This window comes from Artemia sp. Qi Xiang Cuo, chromosome 3, assembly GCF_049724085.1.
Source record: "Artemia sp. Qi Xiang Cuo chromosome 3, ASM4972408v1, whole genome shotgun sequence".
Taxonomy (NCBI): Eukaryota; Metazoa; Arthropoda; class Branchiopoda; order Anostraca; family Artemiidae; genus Artemia; species Artemia sp. Qi Xiang Cuo.
In genome coordinates, this window is record NC_142796.1 from 66729654 (window position 1) to 66750032 (window position 20379).

The window sequence follows — 20379 nt, forward strand, 5'->3', positions numbered from 1 at the left end:
AGTGCGGTAAGGAGAGTGCGGTATATTTTTAATTGAGGGAAAGGCAAGGGGATAATCAATTTTGTCTCTGATCCACCAAAACTTTTTGCCCAATAACCTCCTAAGGGACTTATAATCCATGCAGAGTTCATTATCAAGGCCAGTCAAAAGACACTACGTAATACCAAATTACCAAATGGTATATCTGCAACATTTTGGGTTTTGGGAACGGCTAGGGATAAAAAGCCAAACTTTGAGGGAGCGTTGGCGGAGAGGGAGGGGCGGGGTAACTATACGTGGAACTAATGTTTGGAGGAGGTCGGTGAAGTTAAAGCACATAACACCATATGCATCCAGTTTACTCGCATACGATTCTTGGAATATCTTGAAAATTGCTTGTCGCTTGGAGTTGAAATTTACAGGTTGTGTAGAGGAAGCAAGGGGTAGGAGCAGGGAAACCCAATTCTGCTAAGGGGGAGGGTAGCTAAAAATTTTATGTCTCCGATCCACTATAACATTTTTGCACTTTAAGCCCAGGTGAAATTTAGAATTTATTCACGTCTAATTATTTAAGTAAAGCAAAAAAACACAATTTACAAATATTCCTAATAGTACCCAACAATAGTACCCTAATAGTACCAACAACGTGATATTACTTATAGTTTTCAGTTAAGCGCAAATGGCTCACGTAGACCGGGAGGCTCAGTGATTTACAATTACGCCATCAAAATGACGAACTTTTTCGCATGCAAAACAATGGTCCGCGTAGCGCAGGCACAGACCTCTTGGTTTTCTACCTTCGGTCGAGAGTGTAATGCATGGTTGAAGGCAATCAACCGACGCTTCGCGTGCCCCGACCCCCCTGATTTTTTCCTGCAACCCACTTGGAGCTGGGTCTACTCTGGCTGAACTTACAGAGTCAAACCACCGACTCCCATTTGTAAGCAAACGATCAGCGACACTTGGACTCGAACTCCAGCACTTACGGACCCAGGATTTCTAGATCAGTGCGCTAACCACTTGGCTATTACGAGTTCATTTAGGATCGAAATGCATGAAATAAGATAAATATATAAAAAATCATGGAGCTGAGGGTTGCTTCCTAGTTCAAAAGAAATTGAAAATGTCTTGAAATAAAGAAAAACATCAATTCAAAGTCATATTAATTATGAAAGGAAAAAACTACAGATTTAATCAAAGGTTTCGTGCTTCACTGCCATAAACGGAATATTGCCCCATCATGGGTATTCGGACTTGCTCATCATGGTTCTACACTATAAGATCAGAAGTTCAAGGCTAAGATTTTGCGGTTTTACTTTTACCACATGCCAAAATCACCAATTATCCGACGTCAGGTTATTTGTTTGTCAAAAATATGCAAATTAAGAATGTTACTACAAGTTGCAGCCAGATGGTTTTCGAACGACATTAAAACAATCACAAAATGGTAAATAAACCTATTTTTGGCAAGAAATTTAAAAGTGGAAAGTATGAATTTCGATAATTTGTGCTAATTCAATTGGACCTCCATTGGCATATTAGCAACTCTAGGCAGTACTCTTCTACAAAATACGCAAATATTGCCTTTACATCTCTAATTCAAACAAAAATTGCTAAACCCACAGCACAAATACATCTTTTATTGATATTTCTCCAAAGCAGATGACTCTGTAGATCTCATTCCCTCAACTCACTGACTTTTTTCATTTACGTATTTATAAATTAGAATTTAATATTTATGCTGTGCAAAGCCCATTCCGTTTCGCACCCCTCGTTTTCTCTTTTATTCATAGATTCTTGAGAAAGAACATTATTTTCTACTTTCCACTCGATTTCAAGGCGGTTTTTTAAGTTTATTTATTATGGTACTGTTGCGCTTAATGGTACACACGAAAGAAGTCAAGTTTGGTTAATGCTAATAAAAAAAAATAGGATGAATATATAATAATTTAGAAACAAATTAGGGCTATATATTTGCACATTAGGGGGGAGGTGGAATGTAAAGCATACCATATATTAAATACGTAACCTAACCTAGGTACCTCCTCCCCCTAAACCCCCAAAAATAAGTTTAAATTTTGTAAATTCAATGAGAAACCACGCTCTTCGATATACTTAGATAGCAATTACCCGCTTTACGGGTCTCCATCACTCCATTCCTTCGACAATCTATAGCGCTGTGTACCGTTAAGCACAACTGTACCTTTATTATTTATTCATTTTTATTATAAAGATAAACCACTACTACTAACTAAGCTGATAAGCTCTTCATCTTCAACTACAAAGATCTTCAACAACTGACAGCCAATGGAACCAGCATTGTCTAATACATAAACGCCCATGAGTCGATTGAGTCGACGCACTCGCACACCAATAACATTTAGCTCTAATAGCTAAATAAATTTAGCTCTAAATATCCAAGATTTTAGCACTTAAGTTTTTGGTTGAGCCTTGACTTGACCCATTCATTGTAGGGGTAAGGGGTACTAATTGTAGAGCAGAGGGGGCAAGGATATTTTTTTTGAATGAATATACAAAAATGAATCAGGGGGGGGAGGGGGGCAATTTTATTGAGTTTCAATTTTTCAATGAAAATACTAAAAAAGGTATTTTTTAAGTCTAGGGGGGGGCAAAAATATATAGGAGACAATTGCGTCCCAATACCATCTAAATTAGTGCTTTCAGTATTTAGAAATCTTACTCAGATGAAACGGCGTGGGAAAATTTTAGGTTTGATATTTCAGTTAGAAAACTGCTGAACTATTTTCTCGTCATAAGTTTTCTTTTCGAACAGCTCGTGATATGAACTGTAAGTAAGGAGCGACACGGGCTAATAGTAACCGAAACTCTAAAAAAAGAAGTTTTGATAACAATCAATATATCAAAAGAACTAGCTTTTATGCTGACTTCAAATATTTAATATTGATTAAGTTTAAAGGTATTCATTAAAAGCTTCGAGCCTGAAAAAATTTGCCTGATTTTCAAAAACGGTGAAAAACAACTCCAAAAAGGTAAGTGACCTTGATGAAAATCACTCCATTGGATTCAGCATGTTAGAAAACCCTGTTGAAGAGACCTCAAGCTCATATTATCAAAAATGTGGAATTTTGTGTTTTTCCCAGACGAATGATCACGGATGCGCGTTTATAACATGTACAAAAACCAAATAGATTTTGTTTCGTTCAGCATCCCTTTTTTTACACTTTTATTTACACGTGTCTTAATTCTATTCTATTTGCATAATCTTCTCGTTTTAATTTTTCTTCAGTCTTCTTATATATATATATATATATATATATATATATATATATATATATATATATATATATATATATATATATATATATATATATATATATATACTGATGCTGCGATGAGTTGTTAATAGTAGTAGTAGTATATACTGATATATATTTGTTTGGCGTATTTTTTTTTTATTAATTTTCGCCCCTCGATCGAAATGCCTCGTTTTCTAATACAAGTCATAGCGTAAATGCCTGGTATTAACAATTTGCGATGCTGTGCCGATGGAACTGACCAAATTTCTTTCGGAGAGAAATATGAGAGTCTATATATTCTTCGAATTGGGTCAAAACTATCGGGTATTTTTCGATCAAACTGCACAATTTTCTCGAGGAATTTTTTGTTTATTAACTTGGACATTTGAATTAATTTAAAGTACACTTGATGAGTAAAATAGAAAATCGAAAGACGTCATATTTGAGATTTGACAGGCTATTTATCAAATAATAATAATAATTCATTGATTACCCACTATGAACAAACAAGAAGTGGAGTATATCAAGAAATAAAACTAAAAAAGAGAACTTGCACACTTAACAATTATTTATATAAAACGACTTAAATTATGGTGCGCAGTAAGACCTGCAGATTCCGACAGCTTTCCCGGAAGCACAGTCACTTTTTCCCGTAAATTAATTAAAAAAACTTTATCCACAAAATAATTTTTTCAAAGAAAAGTAAAGAACTCCATTAAGCAAAAAATGGGCAAAAATCAAATAATCTAACAAGCGTGAAACAACCACAAATCAGCATCGATAAATAAATGAATCCCAAAACGAACAGAAATTAACATAAGTTGGGCTAAAAACCCCTATGCCTTCCCAAGGCCAGAACATAATTTGCACTTTACTGAAAAAAATTAATCAAATAATATTAACATTTTGATTACTAAATATCAGTATATGTATATTAAACTGACAATGCACGTTCATTTGTATTTCTTTAAGTAAAGCACAAGTTATCTTCTGGTCTTAGGAAGACTTTGTGATTTTGAGCCCTGCTCATGTTAATTTCAGCTCGTTTTGAGTTTGACTCGGTTTATTCTTATAATTTCTGTTCGTTTTGGGTTTCATTTATTTATCAATCCTGATTTCTGGAAGTTTCACGCTTGGTAGAATATTTGATTTTAGTTTTGCTCAGATTTTGTTTAATGGAGTTCTTTACCTTTATTTGAAAAACTAATTTTGTGGAAAAAGTTTTTTTAATTAATTTCTGTTCGTTTTATATTGATATAACTTCTCAGAGAAAATGAAAATAATACTTTGAATCTTTTCGTTTTTTTAAGAATTTATAGTTTAGCCTGCTATTTGTATGCTCGAGCAAAATTTTCAGAAATCTTTAACAGCATACACGTTCTTAAAATTATGGACACAATTGGTAGGGTTTAATTTAGTTTCCTACCTCCTATAGTTGACCTGAAATAGAAAACTTGATACCATTCGCAAAAAAATCTATTTATTTTCTTTGATAGCTTGAATACACTTACGCTATTTTGATTTGGTTAAATTTTAAGAGCAGTAATAGCCCCGACAGTTTGAACATAATACCCTCGGTCGTTCTTGGGATACTACTGAGATGCCTTATTGGGAATCAGCATTACCACAGTGCATTTTGATTTAATCTTATGGCAACATTTAATTTTTAAACATAAAGTCAAATGGGAGGGTGGGCGTGGGAGGGGGATTGGTTCCCTCAAATCACTTTCGACGACTAAAAACGGCATCAGCCCTTTCTATTTTCAATCGAAAGAGCCCTTTTCGAAGTTCCTACGACAACTCCTTCGATACAAAGTGCCCTGGTCTAAACAACAAAAACAACAAAGAAATAATACATTATAGCCACATCGATCTTTACTATAAAAATGTCAAAGCATTCCAATCACTTTCGACTATTAAAAAGGGCACTAGGCCTTTCGATTTCCAATCGAATGAGCCCTTTTTGAGGTTCTACGACACCCCTTCCTATAAACGCCTTATATACCCCCTGGGCATAAATTGTAAATCTTACACTAAGGGCTCTGAGGGTGGTTGTTATCATCTAAGACCTAATTTCCAGAACTTTCAACTACGTTAGACAAAATGACTGTCTCGAAACTTTGATTGGATATGCCTGCGAAAATGATGGACGTGAGAGGATTGTTAGTCTTTCTCCAATAACTTTCAACTATTAAAAAAGGCACTAGCCCGTTCAATTTCCAATCAAATAAGCCCTTTTAATGTTTCTACGGCGACGCTTTCAATAAAAACCTTATATGTCCACAGGGGATAACTTACAACCCTCGCCCTGAGGGCTGGGAGGGATTGTCATCCTCAGAGACCTAATTTCCACAACTTTCTACTACGTTGGCTACCTGAAAATTTTGATTGGATGTGTTTGGGGGAATGGTGGGCGTGAGAGGGCGGTTAGTTACCGTCCAATCACTTTCAACTATTAAAAACGGCACTAGCCCTCTCAATTTCCAGGTGAATGAGCCCCATTTGAAGTTTTTATGACAACTCTATCATTAAAACCTTATATGCCCCCCGGACATAGCTTACAAACTTTGCCTTGGAGATTCTGGGGGGTTTGTCATCCTTAAATACATAATTTCCAGAAATTTCAACTAAGTTGAACAAAATGGCTATCTCTAAACTTTGATTGTATGTGTTTGGGGAAATGGTGGGCGTGAGACCGGAGTTAACTGCTCTCCATTCACTTTTGACTATTAAAAATGGCAATTTCAATTTCCAATCAAATGATTCCCTTTTGAAATATTTGCAACAGCTTTCTATATAAACCTTATATGCTCCTAGGGCATAACTTAAAACCCTTGCACTGAGGGCTCTGATGGGGTAATCATCCTATACTAATTCCAGAACTTTCGACTACGTTGAACAAAATGGATATCTCAAAATTTTGATTGGAAGTGTTTGGGGAAATGGTGGGCGTGAGAGGAGGGTTAGTTGCCCTTCAATCACTTTTGACTATTAAAAGAGCACTAGCCCTTTCAATTTTCAATTGAATGAGCGCTTTTTGATGTTTTTACAACATCGCTTTCTATAAAAACCTTACAAGTTCCCAGGGCACAACTTATAACCCTTGCCCTGAGGGTTGTGGGGGGGATGGGTTGTCATCCTTAAAGACCTAATTTCCAAAACTTTCAACTGCGTTGAATAAAATGGCTATCTAAAAATTTTGATTGGATGTGTTTGGGGAAACGATGGGCGTGAGAGGGGGTTAGTTGCCATCAAATCACTTTCGACTATTAAAAAGGGCACTAGCCATTTGAATTTGCAATTGAATGAGCCCTTTTTCAAGTTTCTACGACAAAGAATTCAATAAAAACCTTATGGGGAGTGTCCTGCTCAAAGGTATAATTTCCTAAACTTTAAACTGCGTGGAACAAAATGGCTATCTAAATATTTTGATTGGATGTGTTTGGTGAAATGGTGGGCGTGGAAGGGGTGTTAGTTGCGTTCCAATCACTTTCGACTATTAAAAAGGGCACTAGGCATTTCAATTTTCAATCGAATGAGCCCTTTTTGAAGTTTCTACGACAACGCGTTCTATAAAAACCTTATATGCCCCCAGGGCATAACTTACAACCCTTGCCCTGAGGGATGTGGGGGAGTGTCCTCCTCAAAAACATAATTTCTATCAGGAAATCCACAACACTGAACAAAATGGCTATCTAAAAATTTTGATTGGATGTGTTTGAGGAAAAGGTGGGCGAGAGAGGGGGGGGGGCTAGTTTCCCTCAAATTACTTTCGACTATTAAAAAGGGCACTAGACTTTGAATTTCCAATCGAATGAGCCCTTTTTCACGTTTCTACGACAAAGATTTCAATAAAAATTTGTATACTCCCAGGACATATCTTATAACCCTTGCCCTGAAGACTGTGGGGGGGGGGGGAGTGTCCTGCTCAAAGATATAATTTCCTGAACTTTAACTGCGTGGAACGAAATGGCTATCTCAAAATTTTGATTGGATGTGTTTGGGGAAATGGTGGGCGTGGATGGGGTGTTAGTTGCCTTCCAATTAATTTCGACTATTAAAAAGGGCACAAGCCATGTCAATTTCTAATCGAATGAGCCCTTTTTGAAGTTTCTACGAAAAAGCGTTCTATAAAAACTTTATATATCCACAGGGCATAAATTACAACCCTTGTCCTGAGGGTTGTGAGGGGGTTGTTATCCTCAAAGACCTAATTTCCACAACTTAAAACTATGTTGAAGAAAATGGCTATCTCTAAATTTGATTGGATGTGTTTGGGGAAAACTTGGGGGTGAGAGGGGGGCTAGTTGCCCTCCAATCGCTTTCAACTATTAAAAAGGGCACTAGCCCTTTAAATTTCCAATCGAATGAGCCTTTTTTGAAGTTTCTACGACAACGCCCACTTTAAAAACCTTATACGCCCCCAACGCACAACCTACAACCCTTGCCCTGAGGATTTTGGGGGAGTGTTCTCCTTAAAAACATATTTTATATAGGAAAATCAAATAAGCTGAACAAAAGGGATCTCTCAACCTATTGATTCGATGTATTTGGGGGAATGATGGGCGTGGGGGGGGGGCTAGTTACCCTCCAATCACTTTCGACTATTAAAAAGGGCACTAGCCACTCCAATTTCTGATCGAATGAGCTCTTTTCGAAGTTTCTACGACAACTCCTTCGATACAAAGTGCCCGGATATGGAGAAAAAAAAAAAATTCATTGTGCCCACATCGTTCTTTACTTAGGCAGCGCTATCGCGCTGCCTATGATCAGAGAGGCCGAATCGCGATTAGGAAAAGCAGATGCTATGAAGGAGAAGTATGACGTGGTAATTCCTTCGGTGACTGGGAGGGGGAGGTGCAAACTCGAGAAAACGCCCGAAATAAGTGTTTTATCCAAAAAATGTAATACATTCTAAATATTATCATAAAAACATTAAGTTTTCAGGGAGGGGTGGGTAGAAACCCTCTCACCCAGTCAATACGAAAAACAAAATTTTAATTATCGGAGGAGTGGCCTCTTTCAGTAGTCACAAACATCAGGTAGCGCATTCCAAGCGCTGTGAAGCTGTGCGGCACCTGTGGCGTTCTGAGATAACACCAGACGGAGGAAAGTGGGCACACTCTCGCAATTACCACGAAGAAATGGTTGAAAGAGCCAAAACTTACATGAGATCAGGTCTGTAGTGATGTATGATTGCACAAAAAGCAAGTCCATCTCTGAAACTTGTGGTCAAATTGTTAATATTTACGCCACGGTAGCCTGAAGTAAGACGGCGACACCAAATTTCAAGCGCCTGTATTCCACGAATTTCTGTCATTCCCTGAAAAACAAACATTAAACTACAGTTAAATCAGCCGTTATAATTCAAGAGGCGGTATGTCTAACTGCCATTAGACCGTGGTGACTCCCCAACCACATAGCACTCCCGACCGAAGACAGAGAATCATGAGATTCGTACCTGTGCTAGCTGGGATTAGTCTCTGCATGCGAAAGAGTTTAAAGCATGTTAGACAACATGAATTATACATAGAAGCAAAAAACGGAAAAAACAAACTGTTGGGTTTTCCATGGTAAATAATAATCAGCTATTTATATAAATTATTTGAAAAAAACTACGTTTTCTAAAGAGTTAAAGAGGCTGAGTTACAAGGTCGAACCTTAAAACGTACAGGGATTAGGAGGCACAGTTGGGGGCTACCACCCCCAAACCCCCGCTTTCGCAGCCTTTAAATATAAAAAAAATTTCTTTAAACTGAAAGTAAGGAGCGACATTAAAACTTAAAACGAACAGAAATTATTCCGTATATGAAAGAGGCTGTGCCCTCCTCAACGCCTCGCTCTTTACGCTAAAGTTTGACTTTCTCACAACTCTTTTTTTAAACAATAAAAACTTTAGCGTAAAGAGCGAGGCGTTGAGGAGGGCACAGCCTCTTTCATATACGGAATAATTTCTGTTCGTTTTAAGTTTTAATGTCGCTCCTTACTTTCAGTTTAAAGAAATTTTTTTTTATATTTAAAGGCTGCGAAAGCGGGGGGTTTGGGGGTGGTAGCCCCCCAACTGTGCCTCCTAATCCCTGTACGTTTTAAGGTTCGACCTTGTAACTCAGCCTCTTTAACTCTTTAGAAAACGTAGTTTTTTTCAAATAATTTCTGCACGTTTTTGTACAGTTTATTACTTATTATTGCTTGACTAACAGTTAGCTGATCGTGTCAGGAGATAAAGATGGGGGCTGCCGCCCCCCAAACCCCCCGCTCTTGAACATTCTTGTGTTAAGGCTTTTAATTCCTGAATACTCGAATCACGTCGTACTGGGTGCCTCCTAATCCCTGTACGTTTTAAGGTTCGAACTTGTGACTCAGCCTCTTTAACAGCCCCCCAACTGTGCCTCCTAATCCCTGTACGTTTTAAGGGTCGACCTTGTAACTCAGCCTCTTTAACTCTTTAGAAAACGTAATTTTTTTCAAATAATTTAAAAAAGAAACTGAGTTTCTTTTCAAAATATATAAAAAAGTTGCTCTGATGGTGAATCGAACCCGGGTTTTCCGTCTGAAAGTTTGGATTATCAGCCGCTGGACTATACAAACACAATAGTAATAGTTGTTTAGCAAATTGGAGCTATTTTCGACGCAAGCAAATTCTCAAAAATCTTGATATGTGGTTTTTGGAAAACAGGGAAGGAGTGATCAGATTGAGCTGAAGTTTCGAGGATAAGCTCCCAGCTCCCAGGAAAGCTTATGCTCTAAATTTCAGCCCGATCAGACAACGTTAAAGGGGGGGTTGTGGTGGGAAAAATTAACATGGGTAATATAGGAAAACAAGGTTTTTCGTAAATGTAAATTCGGTGGATAATTTTTTCGGTCTGAAAAAATCAAAAGGCCCTAACAGGTCAAAGTCTTCTTCAGATGAGTACTCATTCCCCTGGATCTGTTGCCAACTGTGGCCTGTAGGCGTGGCTAAGAAAAAAAAAGAAATGAATTTTAAGTGGCTATATTTGGTTTTTTGAAAACAGAAGGAGTGATTGGATTGAGCTGAAATCTCGAGGATAAGCTCCCGGGCCCTAGGAAAGCTTAACCTCTAAATTTCAGCCCAATCGGACAACGTTAAAGGGGGGCTGTGGTGGGAGGGTCCAAACTTCCGACCCAGTTTACCCCATGAAGATAAAGTCGGAGGAAGATGAAATTTTGCAAGTTTCTTAGTTTGAGCTTGGGCTACAAAATGCGATTACCGCCGTCTCTCTGCGACCTCTAGGACCTAAAATCGCTTAACATTGTGGTGGGTCGCCTCTTTATAGAGGCACAAGTGTGCCTCCTTGATATTCGAGACATCATCAGCTTACTTGATGTTGCGAAGTTAAATACTCGAAGATGGGGTTGGTTCTTCAACTAGGCACGTACGTGAGCAGGGGGGGGCAGACACCTTTAATAGTGTCTATATCCTAGGGCAGACATCTAGGCTTACTTAATAGTGTCAAGCACAATGGTGGAAAACGTGCTTGGCTCTTCCGCAAAACCTAGGCAGGTGCTTGAGGGGGGACAAGTTCCGATCTAGTTCTATCCCCCCCCCCCCAAATGAAGAATTTTGTGCGTTTTTCATCTATCTGTATAACTTCCAAGCGCGCAGAATTTTGTCTCGAGGAGAAATATAAGAAATTAAAGACTAAATCATAAGAATATTGATTTCGGGTTAGGGAAAAGTCCGAAGTTCCAGCCCCATCCCCCCCCACCCCACCTGCGTTCATGCATTTGGTACTTAAGTAGTATACGAGAAACACCCGAGACATTACCCGGTTTTCATCCCGGTTAGATGCAATATATAGCGAAAGAATATAGTGTCTGACCATAAATAGCTGTGTACCAATCGTGGCGGAACAGTGCAGCACACGTGGCATTCGCAGAAGTAATCTAGATGACGGACAGTGGGCGCCCCTTCGGTGTCATGTTTTTCCAGGAACTATTTAACTCAATTTTCCCTTGGTGCATAATACATTATATCATTGAGTTGCAGTGATGATGATGATGAACGAATTAAAGACCCCTCTTGACTGCTCGGTCACTTGGGTCTTCTTTCAATAAATCTGGATCCCACTTTAGTTAGATCTGGATCCCATTGAGTTGCAGTTACAACCTATAGTAAATTTTTAAAAGTAATCCTTAACATGGCCAATTTGGAAAAACAAAATGAGGAAAAGGGGAATAGTGATCCAGCAAAGTACAACAGTTTCCTATTAAAATGATCATTGCTGGAGTGATATCAAGTCTACCTTTGTTTAACAGGTTGACATGCGATCAGTAATTCGTTTCCATTCATCAACAACGTGACATCGACATTTCTACATTATTATTTTGTATTCCTATTAAAAATTTCAAATATAATTCCCCTAAATTTTGAAAAATACCCTTTTTGTATTTCCATTCTAAAAAATAAAAAGAACCTTGTCCCCTCCCTATATTTTTATGAATTGGTGCCAATGGATCGGGCACTCCTTTTAAGGGACAACATGAATTAGAAAGCACCCTACAAGCCTTTGTGCCTTGTAGCCCCCTGAGACCTCACAAGGTAGAACCAAGTGAATAGCCCTTGTGCATTTTGATTCAGAATCATTCAGGGATAATCGCCTCGGAATAGTCCCACTGTGAATCAATTAAAGGAAATTGAAAGCTTAAATTGAATTGATAGTCAATTCAATTGAACTGAATGCCGAGTCAACTATGACTCGGCATCATATCCGACGGAAAATATATAACCGACGGAAAATAGATAAACTTACAAGACTTAATATTTTTTTTTTATATTTAACTAATTTGAATTTTGAGATATGAGGAATTCTAGTTTGATAAAACAAAAAAAAATTAATTGCAAGCTACAAGCTTTCCGTGGCACCAATTGACAGAAATGTTGGAGAGGGAGAGGGGGGTCAATTCTTGTCAATCAGGATAAAATAAAAGGCGTTTTTCAGAACCAAGGAAGGGGATCATTCTCTTTTTTCTCCAAATCTAGGGGAGTCATTGTCTGCTCCCCTTCCCCCCAATGGCCACCTGCATCACTTTAATTTTAAATTATTTAAGTTACATTTGGTAATTTGAGGAATCCTAGCTCTTTAGAACAAACTAAAATATATCTGGCTGTACAGAATCAAACAGTTCGTGGGAACGAACTGTAAGTTAGGAGCGACGCGGCTCAATAGTAACCGAAAATCTAAAAAACGAAATTTTGATACAAATAGATATAACAAAAAAATAAGCTTATTATGCTGATTCCAAATATATAGGTTTCATTAAGATTAATGCTACCCATTACAGGCTACTAGCCTGAGAAAATTTAAAAAAAGATCAGGGATACCTGTTTATTTGTTTGTTTTGTTGTTGTTTTTTTTTTTCAGAGGTGTTAGTATTGTGATCGTATTTGGAGATATCAAGGGTAGTTTTCCGGGATAAATTTTCACCGGGATTGAATTGTCTAGAGGATATTTTCGTGGGGACGGGGACTTTCCATGGAGATGAAGGCGAGATTTCCTGGCATTATTTTAAAAACGATCATAAATTATATAAAAAAAAACAAGTTTTATCAACTGAAATTAAGGAACAACATTAAAAATTAAACCGAAAAGAAATTATTACGTATATGAGGGGGTTGCCCCCCTCCTTATCAACTGGCTCTTTACACTAAAGTTTGAATTTTGTCCCAATTCTTTAAGAACGACTTCTGAAAGACAAGGGTCATTTAATTAGAACAGTGAGAAGCTTTTTTAAAAGTACCACAAAACTTTAGCGTGAAGAGCGAGGTGTTGAGGAGGGGGTAACCCCCTCATATAGGTAATAATTTCCGTTCATTTCAGTTTTAATGTTATTCCTGACTTTCAATCGAAAATGCTTGCTTTTTGATTTAATACTTTGTAAAGTCGTCCTATTTCGCACATGCGTTCTTGTTACACTATTTTCAGCTCAGGATTACTTAGGAAAATGGTCCCATATAATTAAGTCCGAATTTTTTCCCTTTATGTAGATACAGATAATGGAAAAAAAATATATTCAAAACTATATTCAAATCTGAGTTATTTTTTCTGCTATTATTATCTGGTATTTCGTGATACTATCAATCTTTCAAATGAAATTAAGTTTAAATGCAAGTTTTAAACCTCCCTCCCACGCCCCTTTTTCCCAATAGACATCCGATCAAAATTTGAGATAGCCATTTGGTTCAGCATACTTGAAAGGTCCCAAAAACTACGATTTTGGGGATCAACTGGGCTCCCACGAACCCTGGGAAAGCGCGGTAAATTAGGCAATTTGGCTACTGTTTACATATAATATTTGTTATTGGAAAATAGACAGAAATTTATCGAGGGGGAATTTTCTGCAGGAGGGGGGGGAATAATTTTTTTTTGGGGGGGGGGAGGAAAGTTTCACGGGGAGGGGGTTTTCTGGCCTGATTTCAATAACGGCCAGAAAATAAATTTTAAAAACAAGTTTTTTTTAGCTAAAAGCAAGGAGCAACATTAAAACCTGAATCGAACAAAAATTATTATCGAAACAAACATGACTTTTTAGAGAGGCCCGGATAATGCGAAAGTACCAAATTAGTTTGTATATGAAGGGCTACCCCATTTCTCATCCTTCGCTCTTTACGCTAGAAAACTTTTAGAGAACTTTATGACTTCAACATAAAGAGCAAGGGATGAGGAAGGGGAAGGGTATTTAGTTTGGAAAAGGAATGCCACACCAGGAGTACATTGGATACAATTGGAAATTAGTCTCTAAAATGCCAAAAAAAAACATAAATAAATAAAAAAAATATGAGCATCGATGGAATTAAGATAGAAATTTGAAAGTTATTCATCAGAGGTCACAAAAATCATTTATTTACAAAATAGGGATGAAACCTGAGAACCCCTTCTTTCAGGAAAAAAATCATTTATTAATTAGACCAGCAAATAATCCAAATCTTTTCTACACTGACAACTATACTTTTACAAATTTTGGATTGCCTCAGACGAATTATTCAAATAGAAAAAATTGATAGTACCAAACACTACACTAAGTCAATAAAGTTAGTCCAAATTTCACAACGCCCAGTTATTAACTAAAATTCTGTTTCTGAATAATTCAATCTAGCCCACAGGACAGGTTGAAAGGAAGGTGTATCAGATATCTACCCGCAATCAACCAGGAACCTGCGGGTTTAGGCATTATTCCGTCCATGTCGCCCACGTAAACAAAAAATGTTCAACAATACTAACAAAGAACGTGAAAAACTCGGTCTGCCTACGTCCTCGTTGATACGAAGCATTTCTTTCTGGTTTGTTCACAGAGGGTATTAAGATACTTTCGTCACTCATTACATCAAATACTCCAGCGTCCCTCAGCCACAGATTACATCTAGCGGAGGAGGTGGGGCTTCTGGACAGGGGCGAATCCCCAGAATGTTTTATTGTGGAGGGGAGCGGGGCAAGAGGGGTTCATATCCAGATATTCAAGGGGCATGGGTTATATTGTAATTTTTTCTCTCAAAATAACTGGCTAGGGGACAACCGTCCCCCCTGCAAACAAAATCCCTGCTTCTGGAAGTTTTACCACTATTGTAAAATTACAAACCCTCCTTTCCAAAATAAAACAGCGAATATGGATTTCTATGACAATGTTAGTAAGTGAGAAGCTTCGTCTGGTAACTCTTCATCTTTTACTTTACTTCATTACTTTATTAATAAACACGATTATAACACTTCACAATTTACAACTACTGCACTAATGAAACAACCTAAGTTTTTGATGACGTGCAGGATAACGGCTATCAATTTATAAAACACACAAACAAACAACAACTAAACAAACTAAAAAATGGGGGGGGAGCAAACCAAACTCCTTCACATTATCAAGTCCAAATTAACTTCTACCTCCCTACCCCAGGACCTCCCATCCACCCGTTCCTCCCTATCATCTCCATTCACCCTACCACCCCATCCACCCATTCCTTCGTACCACTCCCATCCACCAGTTACTCCCTGCAATCCCAACCACCTAAACCTCCCAACCACCCCTTCCTCATTAAAAAATAAATAATAATAATAAATTAAATTGAATTCACAAATTTATTAACCGTTTTTTAACATTTTTTTTTCATCGCAATTCATAGACGTATGTACTAAATCGGAGGCAAAGGAAACTCGCCACAATTTGAACAAAAAAATTGTTACACTGGCAAGGGCGTATCCAGGATTTTTGCTCGGAGAGGGGTACAAAAAAAACATTTCAAAATTTTTTTATGTGCATTTTTTTTACATTTTTATGAGTCGGACGAAATATCGGGAGGATTTGGGGGTGAACCCCCACCCCCTGGACACGGCCTTCTACACTGGGATTTTTAGATGTTTATTATTCCTCAAATACTCTAGGGACAACTATTTTAGTGAAAAGATTTTGGAGGGGACTCAGTGAAGTTGGCTAAAAGTCATTTAGTTCTCCATGGCAAAACGGTGTCGTTGTTTTTCATTAAACTTTATATTTTATTTTTTATTATTATTTATTAAACTATTATTTTATTATACTTTTATTAAACAATTATTTTATTAAACTTTTTATTAAAAGATTATTTTATTAAACTTTATATTTTATTTTTCATTATTATTTATTAAACTATTATTTTATTATACTTTTATTAAACAATTATTTTATTAAACTTTTTATTAAAAGATTATTTTATTAAACTTTATTTTTCATTAAAGGAAATTTCTTTACCAAACAATACACAAATAGAAATTCGGCACCCAAACCTTAAAAATTTAAAAGTTTACTTGGTTAGGTTGGCTTCTAAAAGGCATCAACCCGAGAAGCCACCCATCAGTGGGGGGGGAGTGGCTAGTCAATCCTCGTTCTCAAAATGCATTAACTAAAAAGTTTTCTTTTACATACCTTACTCAATTCTTTTAAGGCCCATTCAAAGTGAGATTTTACTAATACCGAGATTTAGCTAGGGCTAATTTGAGTCATATTCTAATATTCTGAATTGTTGCAAAATTCTATAAAAATCTCTGTGGGTAAAATTAGCACTAGCTAAATTTTGGTATTAGTAAAATAACATAGTGAACGGGGTTTTTACAATGAAATAAGGTGACCAAGTGGTTGATTAGGGGTACTGAAAGGGGAGTACCTCTCAGAATTTTTATTGTGTGTGTGTGGGGGGGGGGGGCAAGGAGGGTCCATATCTGGATAGTGAAGGAACATGGGCTGTCATTTTTTCGTTTTAATTCCATAAAGACATAGAATGTTTAAATATTTATGTATCATGGAATAAAAAATGGCACCATAAACTAGTATTTACTACGTTTTTAATTTAATCCATCTATTCACTGTTCGTGCATTTTTCTTAAAGTAATGAGGAGAGATCAGGTTTTTATTCATTTGGAGGTAGGGGGCCAACAAATAGAGCATTTTAGGCAACCGTTCGTCCAGGCGGGAGTGTGGAAAACCAAGTATAATCAAAATTATTTTCTTAACCTATGCAGGGTAGTCGCTTAATTTCCACAGAATCTAGTTCTCAGAAGCATTTCTGAAACTTTTCCAGAAATTAAAAGTCTATTGCAATCAAAATTTCCACGTAGGCTATATGTCAATTAGATCACAAAACAAATTTTAAATCCCACTCCCCCTTATTTTTTTACGGTATGATTTGAAAACAAATGAATGTGACAGAAAAGGTGGTGGCTCTCTGTATTAAAAGCTAAGAACGGCACATAAAATTCCACTGCTGCAGCTGAGCCTCAGACTCCAAGAATGCCGCCCCCTACCCTCAAAAGCTCTGCCTTCATTCTTCTAGGCGAGAGGCTTACTAATTATCCCTGTAAAAAAAGAGGCAATAACCTGTTGATGCCCTAGGCACCAGCAATTGCTCTGGAGGATATTTATTGTTAATGTTCTTAATAATACATATATATATATATATATATATATATATATATATATATATATATATATATATATATATATATATATATATATATATATATATAATCAATATAAGTGAAAATTAGGGGCGCAAAACAAATTGGGCTTCACATAACATATATATCAAATTGACGCAGGCAAGGCCGTATCCAGGGGGCGTGGGTAACGGGTTTGACTCCCCCCACCCCTCAAGAAAAAAAAATAATAATTAACAACTTGCAAAAAAAAGTAGCAAAAATGCATGCATTTTTGCAGTTTTTCATCGCAAAATAATTTATTAGAAGATGCTCAACAGCTGTGATTTTTAAAGATCAATATTGATTTTAAATCATGAGGAACAAATCAAACATTATAGGCGTCAAAATCTGTACTGTAGAAAAAGCTGACGCCTTTTTTCTCTACGCATAATGTTCTTAAAATATCGTCTATTAATTAACATTTGAAAGAAGGCGCTTTCAAGTTTAATTGATTAGCCTGAAAATATAAATTATTAAATCAAATATGCTGGTATGAGTAATTTAAACAGATGAAATTTTTTCCTCTCTAGTTACCTGGATAGCTAAGGCCATGTTTCCATTTAGGGTTTAATGGGCAAGACAGAAGTAAATCAAACAGTTCGTGGTAACGAACTGTAAGTAAGGAGCGACCCGGCTCAATGGTAACCGAAACTCTAAAAAACGGGATTTTGATACCAATAGATACATCAAAAGAATCAGATTTTAATTTTGATTTCAAATATATAAGTTTCATCAAGTTTAATCTTACCCAAAAAAAGTTACGCGTCTGAGAACTCTTGCTTATATTCGAAAAAAGGGGGAAAGACACACTCGTGGCTACTGAACCTTAATGAGAATCTTATCACTATGTTCTGTGCATCCGAAAATCCTATTGTGGAGAATTTAAGCACCCGTTTTCAAAAATTTTCACTTCTGCATTTTTTCACAGAAAAAAGATTACGGAGGCTGGGTTATTTGTTTGTTTGTTTGTTTTTTTTTGTTTTTTTTTTTCCCCATGGGTGATTGTATCGACCCAGTGGTCCTAGAATATTGGGGAAGGACTCATTCGAACGAAAATTAAAAGTTCTAGTGCCCTTTTTAAGTGACCAAAAAACTGGAGGGTAGCTAGGCCCCCTCCCACACTCATTTTTTCCCAAAGTCACCGGATCAAAATTTTGAGATAGCCATTTTGTTCAACATAGTCAAAAATATGATAAAAATGTCTTTTAGGATGACTTGATCCCCCAAAGTCCCCAGGGGGAGGGCTGAAAGTTATGAACTTTACTCAATGTTAAAATAGGCCTATAGTATTGGTTATTGGGAAGTATACAGACTTTTTCAGAGGAGATGTTTTCTGGTAGGTGGGGGAAGGAGAGGGTCGGGGGCTATATGGAAGGATCTTTCCATGAAGGAAGTTTTCATGGGGGAAGGGCCAGTGCTATGAAGGGGGCGCCGGATTTCCCAGCATTATTAAAGAAAAAGATCAGGAATTAAATAAAAAAAAAACAAGTTTTTCAACTGATCAACTGGTTGTGCTTAAGAGGTCATTTTTAAAGAACTGAAAAAAAAAATCGAACTATAGTTTAAAGAGCAGGGTATTGACTAGGGGGCGAACCCCCTAATATACGTGTTAAAAATTTATGAATATAGAAGTTCGTTACGTAAGTTAATTCTAAGTTACATATATTTATTACTAATAAAAACGTTCGTAAATAAAATTAAACAAGTTTTGAGAAAGCCATTTAACCAAATATAATATTCACATTTTGTTTTAATTATTCATGTACGGTGAGCCAAAATCAAAACCTGCATTAATTCAAAAACGTTCAAAAATTAAAAAAAAAAAACAAGTTTTTTTAACTGAAAGTAGGGAACGACGTTAAAACTTAAAACGAACAGAAATTATTCCGTATATGAATGGGGCTGTCCCCTGCTCAACGCCTCGCTCTTTACGCTAAAGTTTGAATTTCTCACAACTCTATTTTTTTAAACAATAAAAAAACTTTAGCGTAAAGAGCGAGGCGTTGAGGAGGGGACAGCCCCCTTCATATACGGAATAATTTCTGTTCGTTTTAAGTTTTAACGTCGTTCCTTACTTTCAGTTAAAAAAACTTGTTTTTTTTATTTAATCAACCAATGAAACTGACAGAGACGATTTTTCTCACAATTTAAGTGGTTGGTTTACTTTCTAGTCCGTCCGTAAAACGTCAATCCGCCTAAGTGGGCATCGTCGGGATAAATTCCGCTCAATGAGATGAATTCTGGCAATTTGGTTTCCTAGTTTTAATAACACAATCTTCTGTAATGATAATCTTTGATTGCAATTGAATAAGAAAAAAAAAATTTAACTGAAGGTAAGGAGCAACATTAAAACTTAAAACGAACAGAAATTATTCCGTATTTAATAGGGGATGTCCCCTCCTCAACGCCTCGCTTTTTACGCTAAAGTTTGACTCTGTCTCACAACTTTATTTTTTAAAACAATAAAAAACTTTAGCGTAAAGAGCGAGGCGTTGAGGAGGGGACAGTCCCTTTCAAATGCGGAACAATTTCTGTTCGTTTTAAGTTTTAATGTTGCTCCTTACTTTCAGTTAAAAAAAAACTTTCAGTTTTTTTATTTAATTTCTGAACTTTTTTGAACTAAAACGAAATTTGCATTTTAATTTTACTTTTTTGGTTAAATGGCTTTCTCGAAAGTTGTTTAATTTTATTTACGAACTTTTTTATTAGTAATAAATATTACTGCGTTGCGTAAGTTACTAATTAACTTACGCAAGTTACTAATGAACTTCTATATCCGTATGTTTTTATTACGTATATTAGGGGGTTCGCTTCCTAGTCAATACCTCGCTCTTTAAGCTAAAGTTCAATTCTTTAAGAATGACCCCTTAATCACAAAGGCCGTTAATTAGAATAAATAGCTCTAATGAAATGACTAAAAAAAACTTTAGCGTAAAGAGCGAGGTATTGACTAGGGGGCGAACCCAATCATATACGGAATGATTTCTGTTCGTTTTAAGTTTTGATGTTGCTCCTTACTTTCAGTTGAAAAACTTTTTTTATTTTTGATCGTTTGTTTAAATAATGCTGGTAAATTTGGTGCCCCCTTCATAGCGATGTCCCTTCCCCCATGAAAACTTCCTCCATGGAGATCCTCCCACGTAACCCCCAACCCACTACCAGAA

The 20379-nt window shown here is 36.7% G+C and overlaps 1 protein-coding gene across 2 annotated transcripts in view; it reads right to left on the minus strand.

Moving 5' to 3' along the window:
* Positions 1–20379, minus strand: part of LOC148954433 (uncharacterized) — a 252464-nt gene that overhangs the window by 216264 nt on the left and 15821 nt on the right. Inside the window, exons 1-2 of one of the 2 annotated variants that reach the window (XM_089086510.1) lie at positions 14284–14344; positions 8426–8580 (exon numbers count right to left, since the gene is read on the minus strand). In XM_089086510.1, coding sequence (XP_088942636.1) covers positions 8426–8577 — 152 coding nt within the window. In that variant the 5' untranslated portion in view covers positions 8578–8580; positions 14284–14344. Of the gene's footprint in view, positions 1–8425; positions 8581–14283; positions 14345–20379 lie in introns of those variants that run through there. The other variant, XM_089086509.1, reaches the window with a different exon arrangement.